This window comes from Vanessa tameamea, chromosome 7, assembly GCF_037043105.1.
Source record: "Vanessa tameamea isolate UH-Manoa-2023 chromosome 7, ilVanTame1 primary haplotype, whole genome shotgun sequence".
Taxonomy (NCBI): domain Eukaryota; kingdom Metazoa; phylum Arthropoda; class Insecta; order Lepidoptera; family Nymphalidae; genus Vanessa; species Vanessa tameamea.
In genome coordinates, this window is record NC_087315.1 from 4,127,332 (window position 1) to 4,140,050 (window position 12,719).

The 12,719-nt window shown below is 30.3% G+C and overlaps 1 protein-coding gene across 1 annotated transcript in view; it reads left to right on the top strand.

Annotated features, from left to right (window-relative positions):
* Nucleotides 1-12,377, top strand: part of LOC113401295 (lachesin-like) — a 33,093-nt gene extending 20,716 nt beyond the window's left edge. The window contains exons 4-11 of the mRNA XM_064215449.1: nt 1,558-1,765; nt 2,879-3,037; nt 5,433-5,561; nt 6,301-6,438; nt 8,606-8,755; nt 9,311-9,343; nt 10,901-10,963; nt 12,233-12,377. Coding sequence (XP_064071519.1) covers nt 1,558-1,765; nt 2,879-3,037; nt 5,433-5,561; nt 6,301-6,438; nt 8,606-8,755; nt 9,311-9,343; nt 10,901-10,963; nt 12,233-12,333 — 981 coding nt within the window. The 3' untranslated portion in view covers nt 12,334-12,377. The remainder of the gene's footprint in view (nt 1-1,557; nt 1,766-2,878; nt 3,038-5,432; nt 5,562-6,300; nt 6,439-8,605; nt 8,756-9,310; nt 9,344-10,900; nt 10,964-12,232) is intronic.
* Nucleotides 12,378-12,719: the final 342 nt, after the last annotated feature.

Genomic DNA, 12,719 nt, shown 5'->3' on the forward strand with positions numbered 1-12,719 from the left:
TACGAGTATACAATTTATTATGTCAAAGTAGAACTAAACTATGTTACTCATATGTCATCCCTGTATCTTGAGAAATGACTTCCAGACCATTGGAGGATTAATATATATATAGACAGAAAAATATTATACAGCAGAGACCGAACACGTATAGGCGCACAAAAGCCAAAATAAAATGGGGAAATGTTAAAACAGTTATATGTCTATTTTTTCTAATCATATAAATGTATATTCTATAATATATAATAGGTTAATCTTAGTGTATTTACAAATGAACACACTTTTTTAATAATACCTCACTATAATTTATAAATGTTTGTGCCGTTCATCAGTTGTCACAGCTTAATATTATCAAAAAATTTTGACACTCGCAAAAATTTAGCATAAATAAACTTCTTATGCTTTGTGAAATATTAGGTAACAAGTTAATAAATAATAATTTAAAAAAAAAATGATATAACGAAAATGTTATTTGTTCCTTTTCAATCTTTATATAAGAATAAAATTTAGGACTACAAATATACATATATACGTTTAATATTTACCACAATATTTCAAATCACATGGGTTGGAACTTTTGTTCATCGTAAGCTGTAGAAACAAAAGCATTAAAAGATTTTAGTAAGTCATGGAATCGATCGAATACATTTTTTAAACATTAAATTGGGTATATTTTTCTTTCGCATTTTGGAAACCCTACTGGGTGTAGTCTGTGCTCTGTAACTAATTCTACGTAGGCGGGCTTTTTACCTGAACCGTGTTCCAATTTCCAAGTAAGCAAAAACGTACAGATTTTTAACGCTTTCGAAAATAGTACAAGATTGCTGTCTTTTGTAAAGAGAATACTAAATTGAATTTGAGTTCGCTTAATATATATTTACTAAATAATAGCCATAGTACTAGCTCGTAACACAAAGAAAAAAATCCTTTTTTATATTTAGGAAAGCGCGCTCATTATTTCGAACATTTTAATTCTACTGCTAATTGGGGACTTACAGAATTTCTTTCAAGATGTTCACGGCGTTTTTTTTTTTTCACTACGTTGTAATGAAAGATACATTTTAGCTTTATGCAAATACCGGATTTAATATCATTCATGGTGCATATCAATTTATGATAATATTTTATATACTCATTTATCAAGGAAAGGAGGGCGTGCTACGGATATCCGCATAACTCCAGTTGTGTTTATTTTGCGACTTTTATGACATTAGCTTATATTTTTGTTTTATTTTAAAGGAAATTTCAATAATATTTTTTAATTTAACAATTTTTTTCGAATTCTAGTATAGATATTGTAATTTTTAAAGTTTTTCAGTATTTTCCCGATGAATACATTTTAGTATCAATTGTTACCGCCCATCTACTTCTTTCCTATAAAAGTCAAGTTGGGAATGAGACAGTTAGAGTTTTTGTTTATTTACCGATATTTGTGATTCATCGTCTTGTATATGGTGATCACAGCTCAATGTAATTGGTATTCGACAACAACATGTTTTTATTTGAAGCATACAGTCAAACAAATTTATGAAGACAGTTATATGATACTTTTTTCTCCAGGTTGCATGGTTAAGAGTTGATACTCAGACAATACTAACCATTCACACGCATGTGATATCCCGAAGCAGACGAGTCGGTGTCACTCACAGTGACCAGAGAACTTGGTTCCTACACATTCGAGAACTACGAGAGACGGACAGGGGATGGTACATGTGTCAGATAAATACAGATCCAATGAAAAGTCAGATTGGTTACTTAGATATCGTTGGTAAGTTTTTTTGTGTCAGTCATTACCTATTATTATTGTTTGTTTCGTAACTTTTATTTTTGATTAGATTTTTTTTTACCATTTTTAAGAATTTTTTTTGCTTTACAAACTTGCATATGATCCATTGGTTTGTCATATTGCGCCCAACACACTCGTTTGAATCGATCGTCTCATACAAGAAAGATCAATATTTATTTTGTTGATACTATATGTCAATGTATGTATATGTTTTTTTTTATACTTTTATATTTAAGTATGTATATTATGTATTGTCAATTATTAATTACCGCTTTCATGAACTTGACTGGCAGAGAATGCTTTCAGACATTAAGTCCGCCTTTTGTTCCATTTACTTTGTGGTGGTCAATAAAGTATTTAAATAAATAAAATAAAATAAGTTAAAATTATTTAACTACCAATGCGCTAAGTTTTTATTCCCGTATTATATGCCATATAGCCACGCTTTTATTCTATTGTAATGGTCCTTTCTAAAGTGAGGTATCGTTTCAAGCTTGTAATAAAATTTTGGCATTAAAAAAAGCAAATATAATTCGTCTTTATTGAATAGAGATTTTGGTCCAATTGTGCTTCGGTCCGATGAACCTAAATACCGCCAAAACATTATGTTCCTTGTGCCTGTAGTTATAAAGGCTTATTTACCCTTCAGAACGCAGCATAAAAAAGCTATGAATTATGGTTTGGCTGTAGAATATCTGATGAATGGGTGGGTACCTATCTAGAGGGGCATGCACAAATCTCTTCTACTAAGTGAACAGTTAACTCCGCAACGAACTCTGAAAAAAAAATCTTAGAATATTAAAATTGTTCTTTTCTCAATATACTTGATCTTGTACGTTGTACTTCCCTTCCTTAGTGTTCTATCGCAGCAATAAAGTATTTAGAGAAACCAAACTATATACTACTTAACAATGCTGCACAAAAAAAAAATGCGGTTACCCGTTTTCGTGCCAAATTATTTTAACTACCTGGATAGCTAAAACTGTCTTTGCGTGTCATATTTTCCTGTTACATTTATTTATTTCGTCATAAAGTGTAAATCAATAAAAGTCTGACTGAATCTTGTATGATAATTTGATATGTTTATAAATTTAGTACCCCCCGATATATTGGACCGAGGTACGAGCGCTGATCAAACTGTGCGGGAAGGGGCGTCGATCAGTTTGACGTGTGCGGCCACTGGTTCGCCACATCCTCAGATCACGTGGCGGAGGGAACACTCTAAGCCCATTACTGTTTCAGACGGCGTACAAGGTAAGATCGTCGAAGCCTTACAAAGTAACTAACAATAATATCTTTGTAAGAATATCCTTGTAAGGTAAGGGTTTTGTACTCGGTCGATTTCTTATTAGTAGATAATTAACAAATTGAAGTGCTCGATTCGCTAAATTTAAATGACTATTATTTATGTCGTATAAATAGGTTTCAGTAATAATAATTAGTTACATAACTTAAAGTAAGTATGTATATACATAACTTGTTATAACTTTTGAAACAATCAATTGCTATGGGGATTTAAAGACTAATCGGTATTTGAAAAACAGCGAGTAACTAATTTATTGTAATCTCTTACTCGTTTTGACGATTACCTAGAATATACAGACTAATAGCATGCATAATAAAATTATTGTTTTGGTCTTCCTATCTTGCAAATAGCTACATATATTATTTAAAAAAATATTTTGAAAACACTGGTACATTCTTTTATTATTTATATATATATTTATTTTGTATTCAATTACTATTTTTCCTCTTCGAATCATTCGATGGAATATGAAAATTAATTTAGTATTTTAACTATACTCTGAATATTTTTTATCTCAAAGGCATTTCTAGTGAAATTTCATGAAAATTAATCAGATGGTTTCTACGTAATGTATGAATCGCGCAGACAAATGTTTGAAATATTACTTGAAATTGAATTTTATATCAATAATAATATTATCTATGATTCAGTATATTTTCAGTAGTATTTCATGTTATAAAGACATGAATATAAATATGTGTAAAAAACACGTTTCCGAAAAATTTTGTAATCAATAGTCTGTTATAAAATTTGCTGAACGTCCTTTGTTAAAATTGTTTTAAAGTTTATTGTTTAATCTTCATTAAAAGTGTAAAACCGCGCCTTATTGCCTCCACTGGTGACAAGAAGATTGGTTCATTTTTTGCCCTGAGGATAGGAATATAGCGATTCAAAGGAGAAATTTTGTTAGGATTCTTGATCTTTTCACGCGGTCATGATTTGTATTGTAACTATTTTTATTTGTACATAGTTAAGGCATTAATGTTATTAATTCATACATAAATAAAGTTTCTGCCTTTAAGCTGTTATTGATGATTTGTTTTTTTTTCTAAGAGTAATAAATCTTATCTGTTTTGGCTCTTATTGCCGCAGAGTTTGAGCTTAACTCTCTATGACTGTCCAAAATTACTTAAATATCATGTTTACTTACGTGAAAATACGGCCGTAAAATTTATATTGATAAAACAAAAGTGAGCTTGTAAATATAGTTAAAAACTAAGTATACAGTTAAAAGTAAAGTAAAGTAAGAGACTTTAAGTGTCCTGCACTGCTGGGCAATGGCCTTTTCTCCCTTCTTCCCTTTGAGGAGAAGGTTTGAAGTTTATTCCACCACACTCCTCTATAGCGTATGTATGAGTATACACCATGTAGCAGAAATTCATTGAAATAAGACACATGCAAAACGAGATGAATTATTAATACAAAATAAGCACATGAAAATTCAGTGGAGTTTGCCTGAGTGTACCATCATCGGTAAAGATGCATGGATTCTAATAACTTTGCCATTTGGAATTAATTAAAAAAAATTACAAAGGCATAAATTAGAATAAAAATAAAACAATTACTTGAAAACGTATTTTATATTTATTTTATATTTTATTTTTATTTGCTTTCTGTTAATTATTTTTGATTTAATAAGTAACCGTGACAGTAGGCATCTTGTTTAAGTAAAAATAATTTAATACATAAGATAATTATATATTATATAATAAAATGTGCTGAAAGTTAAAACAACGCCCCCATCCTATCTGTCTATTCATTTTTACTAATGCACATATTGCATATAAAATATAAACTTAGCACTAATCGTTTTGAGTTTAATATATCTTTTTTAAAAAAGAAATTTAAATAATGTGACTAAAACGTAAATTAACTAAAACCTATTTTTTTATAAAATATATTAATCACATTAAGTCCAATATTTATTAACATTTTTTTTTATGGCATTGTTTAGCGGACGAGCATATGGGCCACATGATGGTCAGTGGTCACCACCGCCCATAGACAATGGCGTTGTAAGAAATAGTAACCATTCCTTACACCACCAATGCGCCACCAACCTTGGGAACTAAGATGTTATATCTCTTGTGCCTGTGATTACACTGGCTCACTCACGCTTCTAACCGGAACACAACAATACAGAGTACTGTTATTTGACGGTAGAATATCTGATGAGTGGGTGGTACCTACCCAGACGGGCTCGCACAAAGTTCTACCACCAAGTGAATTTATTGATTTCATCTTAGTTGGTCTGATATTCCATTCGATAAATTAAATTAAATTTAAATTTAGAATTACTGTAATAACATTCAAGATAGACCTGACATATCGGTTTAATTTCAGTGTCGTCGCTTGAAGGGCCAGTTTTAAATATAAGTCGAGTAAATCGGCAGCATGCTGGGGCATATTTGTGCATTGCTTCAAATGGAGTCCCGCCGACGGTGAGCAAGAGGATAATGCTCACAGTTGAATGTAAGTGTAATATATTAAATGGAGATAAGTCCCCTCTTTAGTCTATCTAACTGATTTCGACCAGGTTGAAAAAAACTCTTCGGGATGGCATTCCGATACCGCCGGGGATAATTCTTTACCCGCTTTTCCAGGCTCTGGAGTTCAATCATTAGCAATTTTCTTTCTTTTTGAGGAGAAGGTTAGGGATATAATTTACCATGTGCTCCAATGCGGTTTGGTGGATTCATGTATGGCAGAATTTCGTTGAAATTAGACACATGTAGGTTTCCTCGCTATGATTTCCTTCACCGCGTAGCACGAGATGAATAATTAGCACAAATTAAGCTCATGAAAATTGAGTGGTGCATGCCTGGGTTTGAACCCGCAATCATCGGTTAAGGTATACGCTATCTAACCACTGGACCTTCTCATCCCTTTACAGAACACTTAATACATGATTAATATACAATTTTCATTCTATAACTCAGGATTGGATCCCTTTCTCGATTGAAACCAGGAGCCGGATTGGGCTATTAGGATAACCAGCATTGTAATCCATTGTAGTAACGAACTTGTTAATAGATTTATATGAATCAAGATAATATAAATGAATCTTCATTTCATGTTTTATCTTACAATGATTGTTGCTTTATTGTTTAAATAAGATAGACATTTTAGTGCGTTTTAGGTATAAAACAAATGGAATAATATGTCAGCACTTTTAAATTTTTTCACTTATTAATCTCGTATTTTTCATCAGTTCCGCCAGTGATTGTGATACGAAATCAACTGGTAGGCGCATCGCTCGGCACAGACTTAGTGCTGGAATGCGAAACAGAGGCCTACCCGAAGCCAGTAAGCTACTGGAGTAGAGATAACGGTGAAATTGTTCCTATAGGTAAGATATTACATTACTAAGTTTCAAGGTTCGAACTCATGAATGATTTATTTTACGATTATTTCTTTATTGACTGGGAGCAGATAATATGATATTGTGAATTAATTTGACTTAAATATCGGGCTAAACGAAGTAATAGGAACTTGATAGAATATGCCCAGTTTGTTACGGTAGTTACATGAGTTTCTTTATTAACATCAATTATATTCGCTCATTCGCATTTCATAACGATATAAAAGTCATTACAAACAAGGCATGCTATTATTCATAGTAAGTGGAGCTATTTTGTGAAAACTTTTTTTCTCGCTGGAATAATGCAGTAAGTCCCTCGGTAGGGAGGAATGTGGGACTCGCCAGTGCTCAGGACGCCTAATGAAATACCCCGGAATATCCACTAAAAACCAGCGGTACCCTCTCCGTCTCTTCGCCACGGAATTGTTTTCGCGTGCTACCGTGACGAAATTCTATAATAACTAACTCAGCGTAGCCCACAAACATAACTGGCATAGTGATATGCGATATTGACTTTTATGATTAGAACATTTAAAGGATACACGTATCAAAATCGTGTAACACCGTCTGTTAAGTCTATATTCAACAATTGACAAGTGAGATCCGAAGTGAGTTCTTACAATAATTTATATTGGCTGATCTTCACTGAGCCACAGTTATCCTTTTTTTTATTTAATTGCTAATTTATTAAAATGATTTATTGAGATATTATCTTTATAAAATTATTTATTAATGAAATACCTAAATACGTAAAACATATTTTTACCTTGTAGATTAATGTAGAAGCTAGTAGTTTTAACAAACTTCAATTGTTATAACTTTAAAATTAATCACAGGATAACTTATAAAACTAAAGTTTCACAAATAAACTCTCTGTTTATATGATCATTAAATAAATTTAAATTAATAATGATTACAAAAACATTACGAAATCATTAATTATATTCAAATTTAGATTATCATTGTTGTGTTAATTAATAAAAACTACATGGAATTAAATCAAAATTTTAATACGATCATGATTCGAAATTGAAATGCAATTAATTGTTTTAATGAGACAATTCGAATCAATAAAGGTGATTCCATCGTTAAGTATATGAAATAAAATTTCGATGATGTCAATGAACAAAGTATTTTGTGATAATTAAATGTCACACATTTAAGCTGAGAATTAATCATGGTACATGGATCGATTTAAATTATAAAATCTTCAAACATTTGTGTCTTATTAAATAATGCGAATCCGATTAAGGATATTATAAAGAAATCGGTGAATCGAAATGTTATTCGGAATATTTATAACAAAAATTTGATAGTTATCTTAATACGTGAATAATAAAAGTTATCATATTTTTTTATACCGAACTGTCTTATTTTATTATTTGAAAAAAGAATAGGAGTATAATTAAATTCACAATTATCAATAATATCATAAAAATACGAACAAAATGCCTCAAAGTCGTATATAAACTACTACACTACTTCCACGCATTGTTCTATTTCATAGAAACAATGCAAGTTAAAAATAAACAAAAAAGTAACAGCTTCTAAATCTTCAGGACTAGAAACTCCTTTCCTTTTGAGGAAAATGTTCGAATGAAGGCTTATTCCATCACGCTGTAACGATGCGGGTCGGTTCGAAATGTAGATCCTATAGATCCGCACGATGTTTATCACGATGATTAATTATGAACTTTTAGTAGTATTTGTAATAATAATCATTCAAGAACAAAAACATTGGCAAAAAAATGTTCTACATAATTCATACACTTGAAGTCATCATTCGGAATTCCTATGTTTCTCTTTATAATTTGAATTTAAATTTATTTATTTATTCATAAGTACACAAATAGAATATAGTCAGAACATATTAAAATACGGACTTACACAATTTTGAGCTAGATTACATTCCTAAGCATTTGTACGGCATGCTCATAACAATTATATATCAATGCAGTGTGGTGCTATTTTATATAATAATCAAAAATGAATAAATTACAGTAAATAAATAAATTAAAATAATTGAAATTATGTAACATTAATACTTAAATTATCTAAATAACATTGAATATTTATTACTATTAAACTAATTAACTAGTTGAAAATTAAAAAAAATGTTGAAGTATTGCTGATGTAATTAAACATTTTTGTCTAGGAGGCGGTTTGGAGCCGCAAAAGGTTGCTGGATCCTTTCGGTCCATATTAAGGCTGCCAATACGAAGGGTAACGACCTCAGACTATGGAACATATAAATGCGTCTCTAAGAATTCACTAGGAGACACCGAAGGAACTATCAAATTATATCGTAAGTGTTACCAGAACATCTATTAAAATAAACTTTATTGTAGTAAAATTGCGCATGCATTTTCAAAGTTTTTTTTTTTATATATAATATTTAATTTTTTTGATTAGTCTTTTATAATTTAGATAATTGTTTCTGTATGTGGCCATCCATAAATTTAACTGGTCCTCATTTTTCCCTACTGTTTCTATACACTGACATCCAAAGTACACACAATGTACTTACAACATTACAGAAGTTGCATAATCCTAAAAATTAATTGATATTCTTAAAAACAGCTGAAACGATTTGATAAAACTTAATGAGCTCCCAAAACTAACTAGAACTTTGTATGAATTTTACGCGTACAAAGTCGGGACGGGGAGCTAGTGGTAATTAAATCTGATATAAATGCTATTTTAATCACATGTCTTTAGACTGTCTCTAGACGAAATTAGATTTATTAAATTTTTTGTATTATATAAAATAAATACTATAGAATATTTTATTATAATTAGAGAGTGTTTCAGTGTGTATTTTTGTATATAAATATATGTTGGTATTAATAATTTGTTACAGCTATGCAACCACCGGCGATGGAAAACCGAAACGGTTAGTATTAAAGATTAAAAAAAAAAATGTTCGTTCATTATCAAAATTACCCGCTTGGTATTACAATTTCACTAATAACATTATACTTGCAAATATTTTATCAATCGTCTCAATTTTATAAAATATCGATCATCGACTTTCTAAGTAAATAGTTTACTATATAAATAAGGTATTTGGTAAGCATGCCAAAGCCCGAATTGGGTCTTTAAAAAAACTGAAATAGTGAAATTCGATACTTTTTTTAATTGTTTTTTGTGTGAAAATTTTAAACTACAACGTCCTTCGCGTATTCTGATTGATCGATTCTTAATAGTGACTTGATTGTGTTTAATTTTCAGTGTTTTAAGTCTTTTCACTGTAAGATGAATTATGACAATTCGACTGCTTCCTATTCTTGGACTATCCGATTTATATCACTGAGTCTATTAGTGATAGGGTTTATGTAAACCCGTCTAGGTAGAAAACACTCTCTCATCACATATTGAACCGCCCAACAACAATACTTAGCATTGTTGTGTTCCACTTTGAAGGCTGAGTGGACTGATATAATAACAGGCACAAGGGACATAACATCTTAGTTTCCAAGGTTAGTTACGCATTGGTGGTGTAATGGATGATATCTGTTAGAGTGCCGATGTCTATGGGAGGTGGGTGGTGACCACTTACCATCACTCATCAATATAATATTAGCGAAGACTTCATGTAATAATAATGCCACTAGAGCTATAACAATAAACCTGCGATAAGCTCGTATTTATATAATTAAAGGCGTGAAAATTCAAATATTTATGCAATGAGAGGTGAAAAGGTCACGACATATAATGTCACGTGTAAGACAGAATAATTATACCTACGAGTATGCTATATATGTACTTGTTTAGGGTATGTTTGGTTTACAACTAAGATATTTCGGCTCTTTCAGCAAGTATCGATTGGTGGACGGGCTCTGAGCAAGTCCACCTGGGAAGATACCACCCACTCATCATATATTCTACCGCCAAAGAGTGTAATTTTTTCCGATTTGAAGGGTGAGTGAGCCAGTGTAACTACAGGTACAAGGGACATAACATCTTAGTTCCCAAGGTTGGTGGAGCATTGGTGTTTTAAGGAATGGTCAATATTTCTTATGGCGTCAATATTTATGGACGACGGTGACCAATTACTATCAAATCAAATCGAAATATACTTTAGACAAGCACTTTTGAATCGTCATTTAACAAATTATATTAAGTGAAGCTACCATCGGATCGGAATGTAGATCAACAAGAACCGGCAAGAAAGTCAGTAGTTACGCTTTTTCAACATTAAAAATAAATACAATTATATATGTATTATAGCTCGTCCGCCTACCTATTTCATAAAAATGAAGTAAAATCTTGGTCTACTACTCTTCTACCAAGGAAAACGTTTGGAGCGTACTCCACTAAGTCGCTTCATATATATAATGCACATTCATCATCCGATCCGTCAGCAATCTTTGGAAAAATCCTGTCGTTACACTGTACAATATAAAATTTTTCAATAATACCCGTATAAAACTTTATCGTTTGTTAACAGTTATCCAAAAGCTAAATATCGTAGCAGGGAAGACTTCAGAAAGTACCCCATTTGGCGCACAAGGTGAGTGTTATTATAATAAGAAACCGTTTAAGCTTCAGTAAGATACTCTTAAATGGAATCTTGAAAACGTTCAGCGTTTCCTTAGTTAGGTCTAATATTCAAATAAATGTTTTGAAACGTTGATGAGTAAATATAAATTAATAATGTTATAATTGTGTTGTTTGGCTTGTATTCCGTTCCTTAAACGATATATAATAACTGTTTATGAATCGAGAACCACGTGATTGAAGAATCTGATAAGTTATATAAGATGTGTATATATTTTTAACAATTAAAGTTATCATAATATTTGGTTACGAATAAATGTATTTCGATATAAAAACAAGATTGAGTAAAAAAGGTAATTTTAAATTAAAGTGATTCATTGAAAGATATTGTCTTTAATATTGATAAAAGTTTGTGTTATATAAAACTTAAAACTTCTTCAAAATGTGACAAAATAAAAATAATTGTACCTAATTATTTATATTGATATTGTATAAAAACTCACGACGTGTCTCCATCGTGTAATGTTGTAAATCAAGTTACCGTGATAGGCTATTTTGATCCGTGTATCCTTAAAATGTTATAATTATTAAAGACAATGTCCCCTGTTACTTTTTGATATATTATCACGATCTTGTTTCGACGTGAGTTTCGTGTTTGTTCTCACAGAATAAGCTCTATTGGTCTTTGATTTTTGTCAAACTATTTTTGCAACGAAGTTATTTTACGCGGCTTCACGTAAGGACAGGCGATCTTTCCTTCTCTTTCTATTGTATAATGTTCTTTATTTAAACTTATAGTTATTGGTTTGATTCGGGATTTTTTATAAAAAAAATTTCGATGTAATTTAATTATTCTCAAAAGTTGTTAATTTATTCTAATGTGTCTGTTATTTAATACATAATATATAACGAAAAATAAAACGATTTTTTTTTCAGAGAAGAGAAAGTTTTTTTGAAATTTACTTTTTTTTTCATAGTAATAAAATCAAAAAATGGCGGTTTCAGTTTACAAGTCCGTTATTTAGCTAAACATGAAAACATTTACATCGTACTTGAAACATTTACTCGTAATCTTGCTCATTAGCAAAGAATAACTTGGAAAAAAATCTTGTATATATTATTTAATATAATTATTACTATAAAGAAATTTGCTTAGAATATAATGTTTTCTTGTTTGGTTTGAAAACAAGCGAAAAATTACATGTTAAAAGAATGTTTTCGTTCGTCGAATATTTTATTTAGTTTAACAATACAAAACGGTCTAATTAAGAAATTATTTCAGATTTCAGGTTACAGGACTACAATAAGGGCGTTTTGAAGGATACCTTTTGTTACACTTCGATGTTTTTATTTATTATTTTAATTAACGTAGTTATACTTTAATAAATACAGACGACATTGTTTACATTTTAATAATTTATAAAAACCTTATTTAATCAAATAAAAACCTGATAATTCCAAAAAAGTAATGCATATTAATTATTTATTATAAATATTTAATTAGATACTTGTATACAATATACAGAAATTATTGATATTCAAAGAATTTGATCAAGCAGAAAAATAATGTTACAGTACCTTCACACTTTGAAGTATTTGAGGAATATAAAATTAAATAGATGATACAAATAAAACATATAATTAATTGTTTCATATTGAACATTCCAAATAATAAATAAATAAATAAATGTTTATTAGTCATTATTTTCAACTAAAACTAGATAAAATTATTAGTATTAATTACCGATTTATCGATTTTTATCATATTT